The sequence below is a fragment of the Amphiprion ocellaris genome, chromosome 7 (assembly GCF_022539595.1).
Source record: "Amphiprion ocellaris isolate individual 3 ecotype Okinawa chromosome 7, ASM2253959v1, whole genome shotgun sequence".
NCBI classification, from domain to species: Eukaryota; Metazoa; Chordata; class Actinopteri; family Pomacentridae; genus Amphiprion; species Amphiprion ocellaris.
The window spans coordinates 23,690,765-23,711,263 of record NC_072772.1 but is presented as its reverse complement, the minus strand read 5'-3'; the positions used below and the strand labels follow the sequence as shown (position 1 = coordinate 23,711,263).

The 20,499-nt window shown below is 39.4% G+C and overlaps 1 protein-coding gene across 8 annotated transcripts in view; it reads left to right on the top strand.

The window, feature by feature from the left end:
- usp32 (ubiquitin specific peptidase 32) overlaps positions 1-20,499 on the top strand; it is an 85,825-nt gene that overhangs the window by 49,958 nt on the left and 15,368 nt on the right. For 2 of the 8 annotated variants that reach the window (XM_023289307.3, XM_035956857.2), the window contains 17 exons: positions 1,661-1,792; positions 1,995-2,102; positions 2,448-2,563; positions 4,336-4,398; positions 6,218-6,301; positions 6,423-6,484; positions 7,555-7,657; positions 9,373-9,589; positions 10,113-10,291; positions 11,630-11,770; positions 12,793-12,958; positions 16,019-16,176; positions 17,883-17,964; positions 18,147-18,221; positions 19,401-19,539; positions 19,631-19,736; positions 20,101-20,274. In XM_023289307.3, coding sequence (XP_023145075.2) covers positions 1,661-1,792; positions 1,995-2,102; positions 2,448-2,563; positions 4,336-4,398; positions 6,218-6,301; positions 6,423-6,484; positions 7,555-7,657; positions 9,373-9,589; positions 10,113-10,291; positions 11,630-11,770; positions 12,793-12,958; positions 16,019-16,176; positions 17,883-17,964; positions 18,147-18,221; positions 19,401-19,539; positions 19,631-19,736; positions 20,101-20,274 — 2,105 coding nt within the window. The remainder of the gene's footprint in view (positions 1-1,660; positions 1,793-1,994; positions 2,103-2,447; positions 2,564-4,335; positions 4,399-6,217; positions 6,302-6,422; positions 6,485-7,554; positions 7,658-9,372; positions 9,590-10,112; positions 10,292-11,629; positions 11,771-12,792; positions 12,959-16,018; positions 16,177-17,882; positions 17,965-18,146; positions 18,222-19,400; positions 19,540-19,630; positions 19,737-20,100; positions 20,275-20,499) is intronic. The other 6 variants (XM_023289312.3, XM_023289308.3, XM_023289313.3 and 3 more) reach the window with 6 other exon arrangements.

Below are 20,499 nucleotides of genomic sequence, written 5' to 3'. Positions count from 1 at the left end.
GGATCTTTCTGCATGGAGTTTGCATGTTCTCCCTGTGCATGTGTGCGTTTTCTCCAGGTACTCCGGCTTCCTCCCACAGTCCAAAAACATGTTGATTTGGAACTCTAAATTGTCTGTAGGTGTGAATGTGAGTGTGATTGTTTGTCTCTATATGTAGTCCTGTGATAGACTGGTGACTTGTCCAGGGTGTCCCCTGCCTTCACATTCAGTGAGCTGGGATAGACTGCAGCCCCTGCGATTCTAATGAGGATTAAATGTTGTATAGATAATGGATGGATGGACAGTGTTAAATAAATTAACAATCAGAAAAGAAATTTAGCATTATTCAACACCATTTTAACAAGTGTAACAGTATATATTTAAATGGAGGCCAAAATTCCTGCTCTGTTCGCACTGAAAGAAAATATCTTCTACAGTCTCAGTGCCTCTCTCACGGAATCCCCATGAGTTGTTAAAGCTTTTCTGTATGTCTCTGGATAGCTCAGAGACTAACACCACTGACTTTGGCAAGGAGATTGGTAGTTCAAATCCCGGTCAGAGAGCAGTTGTACAGTGAGGACCCTTAGACAAGGTCTTTAGTGCTGCCCTAAGACCTACTGTATCTGCTCTCAGATGTCGCTTTGGATAAAAGCGCCTGCTAAATGAAATTATAAAAGATATAAGAAGTGATTGAATGGTTAAATGTCATTTAAAACTTCTAATTATTTTAAATGTCACATCTTTGGCTGTAGATATGACTGGATAAGCTAAATATCGGTTCTCTATGTTTTTTGCTTCTTCATCACTTTATTCCTGAAAAACATATTTTCCTTTCAGCTGATAAGGGTAATATTTTGGTAACAGAACCTTCCTAGTGAACTTATTAGTGAACTGTACAGAGTCAGCTAATTACACAGCTAATATCACAAACAGTCAGCTGCTCAGATGGCAGTAGCTAACCTTAGCTAAAACCAAATAAGCTAAACACTATCAGAGATTCTGTCCTAGTGGTTTTCTGTAAATGAAGTTTATGCCTTTAGATTCAGGGATACTTTGATCATTCAGTTTCAAACAGTTCATGATGGTTATACTAAAGGTCGCCAGCAGATTTCAGTAGCTGCTGTTTCACTTTGTGACACTAGTGAATTTCTTGTGATTTGATGGCAAAGACACCTCAAATCATATACTTAAATGTGTTAAACTGTAAAGTGAAGTTTTATATTGATTTCAGTTTAAATTTAAACTGTACACTCGGACACATGGAACCTTAGAGCATTAAATATAGTAAAAGAAGTTGTACTATATCAGACAGCAGAGAGAAGACATTTTGTTGGTAGTTTCTGCACATGTAAAAGTGTCCAAGAAAAGACTTGAAAAGATGACACATTAATGGACCTGATAATCTCTGTAGCGTGTGCCGTCAGAGTGAAACACTGCCACAGTGAAACCAACTATCCTTCAGTCTGTTTATATCGGTCTAAGACGTAAGGTTTACTGAATAAAAGGACAAGATTGTTGCATGTTGTTCTGCAGTTACTAACGCTACAGAATGTACAGAAACAACTGTGTGTTTTGAAGTGGTAGGAGCACCACAGAATGACAGAAACCCACATTTGCTTGGGATACAGTCCTAAACTACAACCAACGTCTGACTATTTCTCTCTCTTCTTATGTCCTGCAGTGGAGGAGTCTGACATTATAGACTTGGAAAAGCGCTATTGGCTGTTGAAAGCTCAGTCCAGAACCGGCCGCTTTGACTTGGAAACGTTCGTCCCGCTGGTGTCTCCTCCCATCCACGCCTCACTCAGTGAAGGTAGGACAGTATCAAACACGTTGCAGAGCCACAGTTTTGCGAGAATTTAGATAGGACAGATTTATACAGACCCTTAATGAGCCCCAAATGGTTTTCTTCTTTCCCTGGACTTTGAGTCCATGCCCTCACCAGTGAATACAATCCTCTTTAAGGCCTTGCTTTCTGTATTAATATTATCTGTGTTATTGATCTTCTTTTCCAGGCTTGTTTCACGCCTTTGATGAAAATCGGGACAATCACATCGACTTTAAAGAGATCTCTTGTGGATTGTCGGCGTGCTGCAGGGGACCCGTTGCTGAAAGGCAGAAATGTAAGCCATGTACTGGTTTTCAACCATTACAGATAAATAAATCCCAGAGGCTTCATATAATCATACCAAGTGTTTTTATCAGAAGAGGTGCAGTGTACTTCCTCACAGCTGTTATCTGGAATTTATTTACATAAAGTCAAAAGTGGAATTGTTTTTAGAAAGAGTTGATTGTTGTGGCACAATCACAACCATTGTTGTCATCAGAGTTTCCACTGGTGCTTGAAATTACACTTGCACTCCAGAAATGCAAATGTATTGAATTTTCTGCTAATAGACTAAACAGCAGGTTGCTTCAGTATTGTGCTTCTAAGTCACATTTATATATTTTTTCTCTTTCACTGCCAGTTTGCTTCAAAGTGTTTGATGTGGACCGTGATGGGGTTCTCTCTCGAGATGAACTCCATGAAATGGTGGTGGCCTTGCTGGAGGTGTGGAAAGACAATCGCACAGACACACTCTCTGTAAGTCAACACACAAACACAGATTGTAGAGTTATCAAGGCTTTACCAAACATTTAGCTTTCCCTCATTTAGAGTGTTTGTTTACTTTTTCATTCAAAGCTCAAGATTCACAGTCAGTGCCTTTTCAATATTTTTTTCATTTTTTAAATCCAGAAAGACATACTAGTACATATTGTGAGATTTTAGAAACATGCTATGTCTTTTTATTTCCTGTGAAAGCACTTAGATACCGTTTTCTTCACAAACCTGCACAGGGGAGAAAGCAGTGGTCATCAGTTTCTCAAAAGCCGCTGCCCTATTTATACTTTGCATGTTATTCATTTAACCTGTACATTATGAGGAATGTAAAAGCAACCATTTGTGAGTATTATGGGAGTTTAAGGTTTGTTCTGTGACTCTGGAGAAAGTTTGCTGATATTTAATCCTGTGAAACTCAAGCGGTTTCTGGACTCTTTTTGGTATCTGTCATAATTTTATCTGCTCTGGGTTCATTTTTACTGCAGTGTAACATCCTGCACTTCTGTGGGAACAGAAAAACCACCATGACTAGAAGTAGCGGTAACCTCAAAAATATCTTTTGTGCAATATAGCATATTGCCATCAATCCAAAAAAAAAAGACTAAAGGTTTATTTCGTGGATTATTTATTTTACAGAAGTTGTGTCAGAACAGCCTGCAGGTTAGTCCAGTTCAACTGCGTCTTGGTTGCGCCAAAGAGTGCCAAATGTTTTGTTTGTTTACAGAATCTTATTACTGCAAGTGACTGAGTTTTTTAAAGAGAAATGTAGAATAAAGGGCATTTGATTCAGTCATTTTTTAAATTGTTTTAATACATGGTGTACTTTTGATTTTTTTCATGAAAATAGCATGCTTTCAAACCTACCAGGCGGTTAAGGGCTCAGAGGGTTAACTAGTTAGCAAGTTTAGGTAGTTAGCATGTGCCAGATTTATTGTCTGTCTAGTTCTTACTGCCTTCTTTCCTCCCACCTTCGTCTCTCTCCCTGTCCTGCATCCCATGCATAAGCAAAAATATGGACAGGACACTCTGGAATAATGCCGTGTGGATCGATCACAGTCACTTTGTTTCCCATTTATAAAGGCAGGCCAGATGTTCTCTGAATTTGGCAAGAACTATATTCGATTAGAGGCACATACTCCTCCTTTGTGTGCTGGAACTTTAAAACAAACAAACAAAAAATAGCTTCCAACATTCATCCATCTGAACAATATAGAACATCTCTGACTGTAGCTCAAGTTTCCATGTCCGGTCGGCACAGGTTTGGTTCCTGTACAGACACAATGCTACCAAACCTGGAGCCTCACTGTAACAAGACGGCGGGGAGCTGCTCACAGTCACTGCTCCTGTCTGTTGTTTGGAAAGAAATCTTTCCAGCACATAGCACTCAGATACAACATGTGGATTTGTCTGAATTACAATTATTAGGAAGCATGTTTTCCAAAAGAGCTAAACTAGCTGGTTCCTCCTTATGATTCATGATATTTTATTTAAAGAGAACTCTTTCAAATTAATACGCTGTGAAGTCTAAAATGAGGAGGCAGAGCAGGAATTGCCACAGTAACTGAAGCAGAAATATTATGCTGTTATGGTATTTATGACTTAGCAAACAGCCAGGTGTTCAGCCATAAAACTTAGGTAACTATTTCTTCACATTTTTCCATCCAGGACTGTTGTGATGTTTTTCACAGCAGCAGCTGAGGATAAGGTGATTGGTGTTTGCTGCTTCATGCTGATGTATTGTGTTCCCTTTGCAGGAGCTGCACAGTAGTGTGTCAGACATAGTAGAGGGCATCCTGAAGATGCATGACACAACCAAGGTGAGACGCAACTCTTGGTAACCGAACTATCATTGGTGTACTTTACTGTGCAAAGGTTCTAAAGTGATAATTTCAAAAGTAATAATGCACATTATCAGTGGCGTGCACAGACATTTTGGGGGGCAGGTGCTCAGTGGAAAAAAAGGACACCTTGTGGGTGTAGAACCACTGGTTGCCTTAATATAACAGTGTGAGATTTTTTTTTAATCCAGGAGAGCAGAGAACCGCTTCCATGGGCGGCCTGCTGAAGCTCCCTTTCTTTGTCTCTCTTGATCCTTTCCCTTCTGGGCATGCTGCAATTGGTAACTTAAAAGAGATCGACAATATCAAAACTGATTCCTGACGTTAGGCTACAACAAGGCAGAAAGCTACTTTTTCTTTTTGTCATTTAACAAATAAGTCACAGCAAGTGTTGCCTCTACCTAATGTAGACTAATAAACCTACACAAACTAAATATTCAGTTATTGTATACTGATCATATGCTGTACTAATTCACCAAATAAAATTGCTTGTGTGGTCATCGTTGTCATGTTATGTCGATTAATTGATTATTATTATTATTATTATGGGTAGCGTCGAGCTTGTTAAGCAGGCGGGCAGTTAGGCTGTAGTTGGTTTGCAGCTGCTGCCACATGCGTGTCTGTTCCTCATGTTCATGTTACGAGATGGGGTGGGACACGGCACTGTGTGTGTGTGTGTTTAATGTTTAAATAAAAAAAAAAAATTTGAGACACGGAGGGCACCTGGTGTCTATCTGTGCACGCCACTACACATTATTAATATTCATTAGCTGACTTCATTTAAAAACACAAATATATATCAAGCCTTGGTATGAACAGCATTTAAAGCAGCATCTGGTCTCTTTAATGCACTTTTAGTACACAGTTTTCAAGGCACTTGTAGGTACGTTGTTCAGCGTCTTAGAAAACTTGCAAAAATCTTGTGTGCATTTATGAGAAGAATTCATGCTACGACCTTCCTGACAAACATTTTAGCACAATTTCAAAACTGTTCTCCATCTATACTTACAAACCTGAAAATACATATCATATGACCATGTACAGACACTGTGTAGGGACGTTAGTGTAAACAGGAAGTAGACAGTTGGTTGCTTAGAATATAGGACAGAGGAATAATGGCAAAGGTGAAAAGTAATACCAACAGCTGGATGATAGAGCTATAACAGTGTGTGTCAGCATTATGGTAATAGCAATAAGAAAATAGTTTGGTAAAATGTTTGACCATTTTATTTAAGTGCATCAGATGCAAACCACCATGAAAGCATATCAGGAAAATGCAAAGTCAATTTGTTTTGCAGAAGTTTTCTGCTTTCAAGTGAAAATGTATTAGTGTGGATTCAGCCGCCTCATTGTCTTGTCTCTCTCTCATGTAATCCCAGACTGACTCCATGATGTTCAGATCAGGGTTCTGTTCCGGTCAGATCATTTGTTGCAGGACTTTTTTTGCTGCTAAAGATAGTTCTTAGATGTTTGGCGTCATTTTCCTGCTGCAATTTGAATTTGGGATGAGCAGCCTTTGCACAGTGCTGCAGTTATCAAATTATCACCTTGGCTCATACAAAGTCACTATCACTTCACACTCAGCTCCGGCTTCAAACTTCTAGGCCTTGATATAGTTGTAGTATTATGACTGCCCAGCACACTTACAGCAAGCTTTTGGTTGCAGGCCTTTTTGTCTTACCACAAGACTATTCTCATACACAATAGCCATTAGTAGATGAATAGACTGTCAAAGCAGTGTTTATTTTGAGAATAGTCCATCTGAGTATGCTGATCTTTATGTTGTTGTCCTTACCAGCTCGGTCACCTGACCCTTGAGGACTACCAGATCTGGAGTGTAAAGAGCGCTTTGGCCAATGAGTTCCTAAACTTGCTTTTCCAGGTCAGTCCACCCACATGCTATAGTTAGACAACTTGTGGTGATATTGAAATTGAAAGGACCTATGTATTTATAATCCTTTTGCATGTGATTTATTTGCTTATGTGTATTTGTCTTTGTCCAGGTGTGCCACATAGTTCTGGGGCTCAGGCCTGCTACTCCTGAGGAGGAGGGCCAAATCATCAGGTATGCACCTGTCTTTTTTACCTGTTATTACTCCGCCAAGGAACGGGCGGAGTTATGTGACGATCGGTTTACGTTTGTCTGTGAATATGTCTGTCTGTGTGAAACATTACTGAAAAACGGAGCAAAATATTTGGATGAAATTTTCAGAGAAGGTCAGAAATGACACAAGGACCAAGTGATTAGATTTTGGCAGTGATGCAGCTTATAGTCTGGATCTACAGCTTTGTTAAAGATGTCCCATTGGGAGATATAGCAGCCGCGTCGCTGTGACCATGATGTGAACACTGTGTCAGTTACCTGCTGACGATCACATGATTGCAATCCTACTACAAACTGACTGTGATTTATCAGTTGGAAATCATACAAGGAACAAATGATTAAACTGTGGGCTGTTTCTGAGTCCCATCAATTCCTGCCGCCTGCTACATATTTAGGTCACGCAATGTAGCAAACCCCAGCCAGACACGTTAAGTTCAGCCATCAGCCTTATTTTAAACACAAATCCACCTTTCTGTCCTTCACTCATTTCTTCACCGTAGGACCTTGTCCCCACTAGGTGCTTCTAAGTTTAGACACATCCTTTGCCAGACAGCAACAGCGTGTATCCGTGGTCTTTCATCTTTATTTGAATTTTCTGACTTTTCGGCAGCGTCTTCATCATGTCAAGAAACCACTTCTTAGAGAATCACTTCCCGTGCTGCTGGAATGGTGACAAAATAAAAGCCCGCAACATTAAAAATACGTCTTCAAAATAAAAGCATGGAAGGGACGGTTATTTTAACAGTAGCAAAACAAAGGTTTGCCAAAAGTGATGAACTGATCAACAGACTTTTATGAGAGTAATTTAAACACAATTTGGTATTCATACATAACATGCACATGCATAACGCATGCTTGTTCTCAGCGCAAGGTCATTTTTTATTAAAGATTTCATCCGTCGGAAATGATACGTCAACTGAACAGCCTTGGCGGAGTACTGCGCTCTGTGAGTGCTTTTCTAGTGTTATTATATGTGTTGTATGTTTTTATGCTGTCAGACCTAATGGATGTTTCTCATTGTATTTATGCAGGGGTTGGTTAGAGAGAGAGAGCAGACATGGGCTGCAGCAAGGCCAGAACTGGTTCCTCATCTCCATGCTGTGGTGGCAGCAGTGGAAAGACTATGTCAAATATGTAAGTAAAAATAAAAAGGTGAAATGTGTAGCTATAGATATGCACAAATGTTAATGATTTTAAACAGACATCATGCGTTGTATGTCCTATATATTGGAAAATGATGCTCTGCTTCTTAGTCCAGCATAATCCAAGATCTGATTGGCTCTGGTTGAAATTCCAAATGAGGAAACAGCCACAAGCACAACAACCGATTCAGATTTAGGCATGGAATCAGAAGATAATGATAAAGTCGTTTAATCAGAATGCATTTTTTTCAAAATAATAATGCTAAATATGTTGCTTAATAAAGACATGAATCTTTGGTCTTGGTGTTAAACTCGCAGAACCCACAGAAGTCTGTACTATGAAACAGGATTTAGGGTTAGTGAGTTAACTTCAGGTTTAGCCCTGGGTTCTCAGGGCTCCAGTGGTGCTTTCACTTCTGGTTAGGGTGAAATCGCCATGAAACCTTATGCCGCACACCTAACCTGCAGGTTATATTCGAGGTAACAGATCAGTGTGAATAATGAAACTGCCTAGTGACTAGTTCTTCTCTTGGAAAAGGACATCAGCATTAGTTGAAGATCCCGCTGAGTTCCGAGCTGCGAGCAGTTTCATAAGCATTTCATTGTTCTATGAGCCTGAATATCGTGGTATAATCCTTGAACAGAGACTGATTAAAAGCACTAAAGCCTTGTGCTTGATGACTTGCATTTGTAGACCCAAAACTATACCTACTGGTTTGAATTATGTTTTTGTATTTGTTCTGTACTTGCTTCCAAGACTGTTTAACACTGCCAGGGTAGCTGCTAAAAGACTAAAATTATAGCACAGAGTCATAATAGTACATCTAAGCAAGTCATTAGTTTGATGAAATACACAGTTGTAATTATAGTCAGATCTACTTGTGCCTTATTGACATGGAAGTTATATTGATAAGCACATTAACTTATGCATTCACACAATGTGTAGATTATTGCCTGCTTTTCTTCCTGCTTTGGATACAGCAGCATTGTTGCTTTCAGATTGTATTATATTTTTAAACTCCTGACTATGCTTTAGGATATGTATTGAAATGTGCAGCACTAGACCTGTGTGGTGATTGGTCATCTGTTATATCCGGTCCTTTATGTGAATACACTCACGGCTGGATAAAAGAGATCCTGTGTTGACTTGAGGAGATGATAGCGGCTGTCATAGTGACTGATCTCTTAGCTTGACGATGGTTGTTAGGCTTCATGAAGCCAGATCGTAAGAACAGATCCAGGGTATGTTGAACTGCTTCATAGTACAGGCCTCTGCTGTAGGAAAGAGATGCCTGACTGCATCTTGAAGACCATTCCCATCTCAGGGCTTTTGTAGTAGCAATTGTGACCATGCCATCTTTTCTTATTACATCATTAGGAACCCTGCTTAGCTACTTACAGGCTGTTGTCTGGCTTGGTTTTCACAAACTTAAATGTACCAGCTGATTAACAGTTCCACACAATTTTACATTGATTCATGAGGAATTAATTTGTCCAATAACTAACTCATGGTGAATTAAAATATAGGTGTGTCTCTTTTATAGAAACTTAATCTCTGTAGTTGTTAGATTTCATTTGTCTCAACTGTCAGTGAGTTTATTGAATGAGATTCATCACCATATCTTGTTCAGTCACTGGGACAGAAATAGTGACTATCATTAAAGCCAACACTGCATTAATCTCAGCTATCACTTTAAACGATGACAGGGCAGTCCCTGCTCTTGTCTTCCTGTCCAGGAGCATAAGGGCATCGTGGTGGAACAGCCATCCATCCTGAGCTCATTTCGAAGCCCGATGGCCACAGCCATTGTAGAACCTGCCCCACCCGACAGACTGGGAGGACTGGGAACCTTCAGCCCTGTCAGCCCCACAGAGGAGAGGTCACCTGATGCTGTGTCCAGCGCCTCAGAGGCCACAGAAACTGGTCAGTTATTTCAATATCAAAGGTAGCATTAAAGTATTACTCCCAACAGGTGTTACGTTATACATGAGTCCACTTTGTTTAATTAGTTTTTTTTTGCTTTTGGTTCATAGTTTTCTTTCAAAGTACACTGTCAAGTACAATATCACAGTTACTATGTGGAACTGATTTAGAAATGACCACACCTTTTTCTGTACATCACTCATGACAGATCACACAAGTAGGGCGACCAGCAACAGATATCCTTATCAAATTCTCCTAAAGGAATGTTGATATAATTGACTTGCACAAGCCAAATGTATATATGTATGTGTGTTGCCTTACAATTAAAAACAAGCATGTCAAAACTTGTGTAATACGAAAGAGCAATTTAATTTGTGTAATTCATCCTAACTTGACAATGGTCTATATTTAACACTTTGTAACTGTGTTTTGGATCATTTTATTCTATGCTTTATTGTATTGTATTGTGGTGTTTGGTTGCTAACTCCAATTCTTTCCCTTGGTCCCCCATCTGTCCCCCCAGCCATGAGCCCCCAGGTAGCTCCCTCAGCTACAGAGAGCTGTTTTGCTCGTCAGCACAATGTATCAGACAACAACAATCAGTGCTTTTCTGGAGCCAATGGCCACCTCCCCTCCCAGCTGGCAGCACAGAGACCTGGAGCAATCGACAACCAGCCTCTGGTCAACACCGACCCCATGAAGGCAAGGATTGCTGTGTGTGATGCTGCTCAGTTTATTTTGCTTATGAGCAGTACAAAGTCAGTTGAATTAAATGTGTGGTTTGTGTGACACCCACTGTCCCACTCATTCATAGCATAGAGCTGCTCATTGTTATACCTGCATTTTAGAGTGTTTTAAATCCAGTGAGCCAGTTCCAGTAGGGCTGCACGATATTGTTTCGGCTTCGATGTCAAACACTATAAAAGCAGATTTATTCCAAAAAAATAAACATAACATCTGTTGAGCACAATAAATAGAATAATAGTCATGATTATGACTTCTAGCAATTAAATGGACATATTCGACTGCAATTTTGAGTTGATTTTAAAATGCTTTCCTCTCTGCAGGGCTTTATTTAAATGTGAACGTGCAATATTTTGTTTCTAAAATTCAATTATTAGTTTTAGTAAATGAGCTAATTATAAACACACTATAAATCAAAATTATCCTGATTATGATTTTTGGTCATAATCATGCAGCCATAGTCAGTTGAATGGCAATATTTCAGCTACAGAAAAGAGGATCTTGACCTTAAGTAAGCTTTGGAATTCAAATGTTTATAAATACTTTCAACAAATAATTTTAATAGAATTTTACTGCTAAGTAGATTATGATTGTATGTAGCATGGATATAATAGGCTGTTGCTTATTGCGTTCTGTTTGGAGCAGGGAATGTATAGTTATTTGTGGACCAAAAGATATTTTAATTTCATGTTGGTAAAAGCTACACATGACTGTCTGTTGGTCTGATAGTTGATGATTACGTAGCATGCATCCTGCATCATGTTTTGCTTTGCTTTGTCGTATGTTTGACCTTTTGGAACAGAGATTTTCAGACAACTCCGGTTACACTGCACTCCATCCTGATTTGTTTTCTGAGCCAGGCTCATCTGTACACAGGACTAAGACACTATGTTCTACAAAAACCTGCATTTAAAAGACAGATGTGACCGAAGCCTTTTACATTCAACACAGACTTCACTGATTGTTTATCTGCACAACATTTGCATCCTGAGCACATGTTAAACAAAGCAACCATGTGTCCAAGTCAATTACTGTGTTTTACAGCTTATTCTGTGGTTTGATAGAAGAAATTCATGTTTAGGAGTCACTCCTCCTCTGTTGGCAAAGGCTCTCAGGGACCAGATGGTGGTTCAGCTTTCTTTTGTCTTATCTCTACAGTTTGCTGTAATGATAGCAGCCTGCTGGCTTGCACATAGCATTAGGATACTGTCTTTGTCTATTACGTGTAATTCAGAGAGACAGAGCAGTGTCTTTTGTGCATTTATCGAAATGCTGATGTGTGCTGTGTCCCTGCAGGCCCCTACGTTAACCATGGAGGGTGGTAGGCTGAAGCGCTCCTTGCAGCTGGTGCCTGGTAGAGACTTTGAGACGGTGCCAGAGCCGGTGTGGCGGGCACTTTACCACTGGTACGGTGCCAACCTCAGCCTGCCACGGCCGGTGAGTGAATGGAACACATCCAGTCAACATTGTAAAGACCAGAGCTGTAGGCTTGAGATGTAAACAAGTCAGACTTGAAGGATAGTTTCGCTGTATTACAGCTTGGGTCTTCTTTTTATAGAAACGTAATGTAACTGGCCAACAAACACAAGCAGCTGGACAGGTTTAACACAATCCAGCAGTTCACCCAGATTATCTAAATAAATGTATTTCGAGGCAAAGCTGATAGAGGCTCCCTGAGAATGTAAAAAATAGCAGGTTTCCATCCAGCTCTAGCACAAATTTCACCAAATTCTGAGATGAATGATGAGAAGAAAATGTAATTGTGTGATTTTATCTGCAACCATGCTGCAAGTGTCTGGGGTTGGTTCATTGAGATAAATAGCTGTCAGGTGCCATTAAACCAGGTGAAGATGGCACACTGAGCCTAACTTAACATTAAGCATGATGGAAACATGACATTTTTGTTCAAGGCAGGTTTCTGTCGCGCAATTTTCCCATTTTCGTCTGATACTATTTTCCTGTTTGAAGTGGAGCAGATGCTTCAGCAGATAGTAACGTAATTCGCTGTATTTACATAATCATTTTTACACTAAGTCTGTTCGTAACATTATGCTTTTTCACTGACTCAACTCAGCCAAACAGTGTTAATTCTGGCGCCTGGTGCTGATTTACTTTTAGTCTTTTGATAGATATGTATGTTAATTTTTGCCACATTTTCATCATTTGATTTTCATCAGTTTTAGTCAACAAAACAATAAAACATTTTTTTGTCAAATTTAAACTGTTTTATGCACAAGTTGAAAATGCGTAGAAAGCAGGTGGATGGAAATGCGATTTTTAATAATTCAGAATTGCACAGGAAAACAGTGATAAAAGTTTGGAAAATGATTTTACAGTTTACAATTCACCTTCATTTTCTCATCTGAATAAGTTTGACTAAACTGCAGCTATCATGTCAGTACAAGAGTTGGTGTCTTACTATTAGCAGGGAATTCTTAGAATTCTTCCCACCCCTGCAGGTGATCCTGGAGAGCAAGACAGGCCAAGCAGAGCTGGAGCTCTTCCCCCGTTACCTCCTCTTCCTCCGCCAGCAGCCGGCCACACGCTCCCCCCAGTCCAACATCTGGGTCAATATGGGTATGGCCAGCCTGCGAATGTTCCCACCGTATTTACCCCCACCAAGAGGTAATGTAAGCGTGCAGCAAGACCAGAGCAAGCCGTCGACCAATGCTTTATTGAGCAACCCCGCATCCCCCTTCTAATCTTTCTTGAGTGGACTGATCCAACCCAGGCAGTGCTCTGGAGTGGGTAGAGGAATGAACCAAATGGCCCACGAAGGGGAGAGACTAATCACTCTAAAAGTGGAATAATTCAAACATTTTTCATCTTCACAGCTTGAAAGCACTTGTTCTTGTGTTCTACAATGAGAGCAGATTTTTAGTAGGTATACTGAATCATAATAGGGTAAATAATATAAAAGATGCGTAATATGTACAACAGTCTGGGAATAGTGATTTTTTGCAATGACTATAATAATGAAACCCTCATGCTGGTCTGTTTCTACTCTCCAAACTTCATGAACTATTTCCAAAATTACAACACACAAAAACACATTTCAGAACAAAAACAAATCCCCTTCATTTCAAAGAACTAATGGATAGTATAGTCTAAGTTGTTTCTTCTGTTTAAAATCCATTACCATGGGCAGGATTGTGTTTACTGCAAATAAAACATTGTTACTGTAGGCACAAGCCAAACAGGTAGAAATGTCAGAAACTGTCTCCATAAGCAGGAATGTCATCACAACAGGAAGAAATGTCATATTCACTGTGGGTAGAAGCCATCAGCAGCAGGACCTCTTCACTTTACTGCCCCGAATGACTAAGTGTGGAGTCACACTGCTGTAAAGTAGAATAAATGCAGTAGAACACTGAAGAAGACATCACTGCTGTCACTACAGAGAGGCAAAGAAACAGTCTCCCTTACTAATATTCTGAAAGACTGGATTACTCATAAGTGTTATTTAACTAGTTTGTGCATTTAAATAGTTAGCATGTTTCAGATTTTTCAAAAAAAAGTATTGGAGTAGAACGACTGGCTCTAATTTAAATACACATCTGTCTATTTTGTGTTGCACTTTTAAGGTCCTGCTTTATATGGCTTTTTAGAGAGTGTAATGTGCTACTATGATTGCTACTATTATAGTATTGCTCTTTCTCTCTGCAGCTGTTGGTTAATTGATAGAGTATCATGCTGCTGCCAGGGTTGGCAGTGAGATCTTCTCACCTCTCTTGATTTAGATGAAACCTCTTTCCCAGTGTAACCTTCACCATCTGCCTCCCCCTGTGCTCTTGGTCATTAATTAGTCAGTCTGCTAAGTGGTGTTGGAAAGTACAGTATGGGTCAGTTGTTTTAAAATGAGATTATCGATGGAAAGGTCTAAGTTAGTCCAAGCCCTGGCTGTATAGTGACATCACCTGCTGCACCAGTAATCATGGCCAGTGGTTCACCAAACATGAGCTGGTACAAATAGCTGGTGCAGACACCCAGCATATTGAGTAGCAGGTGTAAATGAAATCTCTGCTGTGGACGTTTTGTAGGTTGGTGACTGTAAGCTGTACCCAATCAAGCCACTTCCACTTCAATCACTTCAGGTTCAATTTATTCAAAATAGAAACACTATATATAGTCCCACTCACCCATGCAATAACTGAAAGTGAATTCACCTCAGTGTTTTACTTTCCTGCTGCATTATGTCCAAATTGATATCATCGACAACTATAAACAGAAAGATGCTCCACTGCAAAAAGAAACAAGACTACAAAGCATAAAGTGTCTCGTACAAAGCCACTCCAGCTGTAATGAGGTTGGGAATACTCAGTCCAACATCAGCACTCAGAGTGAGAGTGCTGGCCCAAATCAAGTCAACAGATCAGGTTTCTGGCCACAGCACAGACCTCAGTCCCCAGTGGAGCTTAGTCTTCCATTGTGACTCATGCTGTCTGAGCAGCAGCTTGTCTTTATGGGTATTAAGACCTTCTGCTATGTATGAGTTCAAATATGTCATATAGATAATAATTAATAATAATTAATAATAATAGTAATAATTTAGAAGTTTCTGCTTTATAAAGTCTTTGGTTATCCTGTGTATTAAAGATAAGAGTCCATGAAATAATTGTAAAAGAGAACATGTAATTACTAATATAATCCATCTGTAATCATGCAGTCGTTAATGTCATGGCTGATTATGCAATAGTCTGCAAACTTGTCTTTGATCACAATTGTTTGGGTACAAGAAACATTTAAGTCTCACTAAACATACACTGTCATTCAAGTTTGGGGTCACCCAGGCAATTTCATGTTTTCCATGAAAACTCACACTTTTATTCATGTGCTAACATAATTGCACAAGAGTTTTCTAATCATCAATTGGCCTTTCAACACCATTAGCTAACACAATGTAGCATTAGAACACAGGAGTGATGGTTGCTGGAAATGTTCCTCTGTACCTCTATGGAGATATTCCATTAAAAATCAGCCGTTTCCAGCTAGAATAGTCATTTACCACATTAACAATGTCAACACTGGATTTCTGATTCATTTAATGTTATCTTCATTGAAAAAAAGCTTTTCTTTCAAGAATAAGGACATTTCTAAGTGACCCCAAACTTTTGAACGGTAGTGTATGTTTATACCTCATATTTCTCAAAATGTGGTCCTGGCAGCGTGAGCCAGTAGTAGAGCATTGAAACAAGTGTTTAGGACACTTTATTTGTCATGTGATTTCAAAACAAAGCTGTGAAATGAAAAAAAAATCTAAATCAATCACTCTGAAATCAATATCAAATATATAAATGAATAACAGGACTAATACTGGCTAGTTTGTAGTTGATTTGAGTCTTCTAAATCCACTAAGTTGATTGACAAATTAAGTCTGCACTGATTGACCAGAAAAAAAGCCCTTTTCTTGCTGCTTTCTTACAACTAATCCCCGGTTAGCAAAATGCTGTTGTTGTTAGCAATCATTTGTTTGCATCTCTGAGCTTGTGCATAAGATGAAAAGTGTGGTTACCATAACAACAAATCAAAACCTAATCAGACATAATATGTAAACATAGCAGTTCAGTTTAGAAGTGTACAAAGACCTAATTAAAGTCCTTCTAGCTAGTATTGTTTCAAAAATGTAAGCTGAAGCATGTGCAGATTGTGTGTTGGGGTCAGTATGTTATTGTCTCTGTCCATTAGCAGGTAATGTGCCATCCCCCAATGCCCCTCTGAAGAGGATGCTGGCTTACACCGGCTGCTTCAGCCGCATGGGCACCATCAAAGACATCCACCTCTACCTGTCACAGAGGCTCCGCATCAAGGAGGAGGACATGAGGCTCTGGCTCTACAACAGTGAGGTGAGCCGTCACTAAAGTCCCCATTACTTTCACACTGGTCTTTGACACACAGGCCTTCAGGGCCACATGTTCCTACAACTTCAATAATGAAACATCAAGTATTTGTCAGCAAATTTTTTAAGTAGTACTTCACAAGGATGAAAAGTTCTACATCAAAATGCTACATTTAGAGATAGAATTGTTGCACAAAAAAAGTGACCCAATAAGTCATTTGTGCCAGCATCTTATTATAACCCATAGTTAGATGTTATTGTGACAGCATCCTCTAGTGGTCGTAGTAATTATGGTTTGCACAAAGGAGGAAGTGAGGTGATGTACAGGCAAGTGACACATTAAAGGAAATACTTTAATTCAGTGGAAAAGCAACAATTGTGGAAGCTTCGAGGTACAATTAAGCAGTTAACATCCAATGATACTGTGGAATCTTTAAAGATCCTGAACAGGCCCAGCTAATGCTGATTTAGCATCAATATGGAAAGGAACAAATGTTAGTGACGTTAAATGAGGTTTCATTTCACAGGATGGCAGTCAGAGAGAGAGATTGCAGTAGATAAACCCTCATTTCAAAGGTAAATGCACATACGGCAGCTCAGTGGTGCAGAAATGATAGACGCTGCTCCACAGATGTGAAAAGGCAAGAAGGTCAGATGGGTCAGCCGTCACCATATTCTCAACAGGTGGCTGAGTGCATGTGTGACGTACAACAAGGGAACAGTACAGGCCTGAACCTTTAACCCTTACAGTGAGGAAAGCTAATGGCTCTGTTAAGCTGTTGAGAGCATGGGTTGAGTTAATTTGTCTCCTTGGAGTGAACAGTCACCGTAGAACAAAACAAAGTTAAGTTAGCTAAGTGAGCACCTCTGTCCCGTCCTGCATCTGGTTTCCTCCCACAGTCCAAAGATATGCTGAGGTTAATTGATCATTCTAAATAGGTGTGAATGCGAGTGTGATTGTTTGTCCTGTTTGTCAAGTTATTTTCTTGTTTTTTTACTGTGAATCACTTTGGTCACCCTTTGGGCTGTTGTAAAGGGCTATACAAATAAACTTTGAAACTTTGACAACACTTCTGTCCTAATGGAAGGGGCATCTTCCTGGATACATAGCACATAAGGGGTCACCGAAGGGTTTGATGAGCATGTAAATGATGAAAGACATATTCTATGGCCTTCACAGTAACCACATCTCCTAACTTGACAACTGGATGAGGGAATAGCTTTTCGAAGAATAGTTTTCAAGTACAGGAGTTTCAGAAGCTAGGGACAAATGACCTAATTGTCTAATCTCCCAGTCAAAAGTTTGGACACACCTTCTCATTCAATGCTTTTTATTTATTTGTATTTTCTACATTGTAGCTTAATACTGAAGATTAACACTTTTCTTTTTTGTTTACAACATAATTTCATATGCATTCTTTCATAGTTTTGCTGTCTTCAGTATTAATCTACATTGTATAAAATAAAAAACCATTGAATGAGAAGGTGTGTTCAAACTTTTGACTGGTAGCTTATATGTTCAGGGATTGGAAGCCTAGCAGCTTAATTTTGCCATGGGGCCTCCTAGCAGGTTAATACAATCATTTCTACTGCTACTTTGAAAAACTGTTGATCAACATAGTTATAATTCTATAATATAAAAAAGTTGTTTTTTAAAAAAATGATGGACTACTTCACGTTTTAGCCATGCTTTGTCCACTCTGTGTCCTTCAGAACTACCTCACCCTCTTGGACGATGAAGATCACACACTGGAAAGTCTGAAGATCCAGGATGAGCAGCAGCTTGTTATTGAGGGTATGAAAGGCCCCATTCCTTGTCACTTCTGTCCACATTTAACCAGCCTCTCTTCAGACTCATGATAGTCCTGTAGCTAACAACAGATATTTTCATTGATGACAGGTAATTGTAAATAATGGTACGTAAAAGCGAGAGTAAAATGGTTTAACCACCAAAATGTGTTTCTCCTCCTTCCACAGTCAGGAACAAAGACATGAGCTGGCCTGAGGAAATGTCTTTCATTGCCAACAGTAGTAAGATGGACAGACACAAAGGTGAGCTGGGTGAGAACATTGGATTGGACACAGTTGGCATGTTTGGATTAGTGGATATTAACTTTACAGACACATACAACATTTGAAGGGCGTCTTTGAATCATCCTACTTTTACTCATTGTTGAATGTTGTGGGAGGAAGAATAGGAGTCTCCAACAAAAATGTAGTGATCTAAATGTACTCAGTGGGTGGGTAAATGCAGTGATATTTGTCTTTCTTCAGGGCTTGAGTGATAGTAAGAGGCATACAGTACTACTTCATAAACTAGCCAACCTATGCACATTTTCAACTTGCCCATAAAGAAAACATGGATGTAAATACAGAGAACTCAAGAACATCTTTAAATACTCTAAAAAAGTTTTAAGATTTACACTATATTCAAATGGAAACATAGTTATTGTCCACTGAATTTTGTTGTTGAAAACAAATCCAGGAATTTATCAGCTGTTTTTTGGTGAAACAAAATAAACTGCAGGCCTAAATAAAACTAATAAATGTGTAGAGTTAAGGGAGTTGCTTATCATTACTTCTCTTGTGTTATTACTTGAAGTCACAGAGCAATGCATACTTTTTTCAGAAAAACGAGTGTATGGTCATCTTTGAAAACTTCAAAGTTGGATGATAAACAAGACCTTCGGTCTGTTCCTGTAACTCAGATGCACGTATTGGCTGATCAGAACACAATATACATTAACATGATAATTCTAAATAACTAAAATATTTATTCTGAGTGATGTTATTGTCTACCAGTGTTTGTTGATATTTTCATACATAATAGTGTTTTAATATCCTTCAGTGCTTCTGAGGAAGTAATGTACAAATTCGGAAAATATGTTTTTTTTTTTACAGATGGAATATTTTTTAATCCAAATTTGTGACTTTAAGGATTCTGGAAATACTTTCCCCACAGTGGCATGTTATTAAACACCTTCAAAGATACCCATGGATTGATCTTTCAGAAGAAATACGTGTTTATCTCTGTGATTCAAACACACAAGATGTAATATATGAGAATCATAGTACTCAAGTTAGATGTTATCTCCATCCCTGTATGTAAATAAAAAAGATACTTAAAAAAAGATATTAAGGTTGCCTAAGATGTTTATTACACATATTTCAAGTTTATCCGTCAGTTAAGTGTTTTGAATCTGACTAGTACATCCTTGTTTTCTAACTCAGTTCCTACAGAGAAAGGAGCTACAGGCCTCAGTAACCTTGGCAACACCTGCTTCATGAACTCCAGCATCCAGTGTGTGAGCAACACCAAGCCTTTGACAGACTACTTCATCTCAGGGAGACACCTCTATGAGCTCAACCGGTACTGTCCAAGGGTATTAGTCACATCTAAATCTTGCCACCTTCACTTTAAACCTGCTCATTTTAACCGATCTGTATTGATGCATTGACAGAACCAACCCCATTGGGATGCGAGGTCACATGGCCAAGTGTTATGGTGACCTAGTGATGGAGCTGTGGAGTGGGACACAGAAGAACCTGGCTCCACTCAAACTCAGGGTGAGCAATCTACCTTGAACAGTCTGTCATCAAACAGAGAAGTTGGTTCTCCGTCGCTGGTGTAAATAGTCTGTGTGTTGTAGCTTTACTTTGCGTTTTTGTCAGTTTTGATCCATAACTCTTCACCTTTCTGTATCTGCAAGCAGAGTATGGTTGGGTTTATGATCTGTATCTACACTTGTCATCCCTTTGATGCACAACATAGGTCCGAAGTGATCCATATTCAATGGAAAATGGGTTTCTCTTGACCATGTTGTGCACGAAATGGTTAATGTGCTACAGGAGCACTTCTACAAAGCACCTGTAAAATGCTTTTAAAAGTTGTGTAGAGCTAAAGTTCATGATGTCATTGCTTCCTGTCCAGTGGACGATAGCAAAGTATGCCCCACGCTTCAATGGCTTCCAGCAGCAAGATTCCCAGGAGCTGCTGGCCTTCCTCCTGGACGGCCTCCACGAAGACCTGAACCGAGTCCACGAGAAGCCCTATGTGGAGCTGAAGGACAGTGATGGACGGCCCGACTGGGAGGTGGCCTCTGAGGTTAGCGTTTACTCTCCTAATAAAATGCTATGAAACAAAATAAGCACTATATTTGTTTTTCTGGCACAAGGTTCTGGTACATAGTTTTTTGAACTGTGAGTCTAAGTGGCTCACAGCATATCATTCTGGTTTGACAGCAGAGCGCAGGATGGGAAATCAAAATGTGTACTTCTTATCAAACCATAACTCACATCTGAAGACATAGATAGACCCAGATTTTTATGT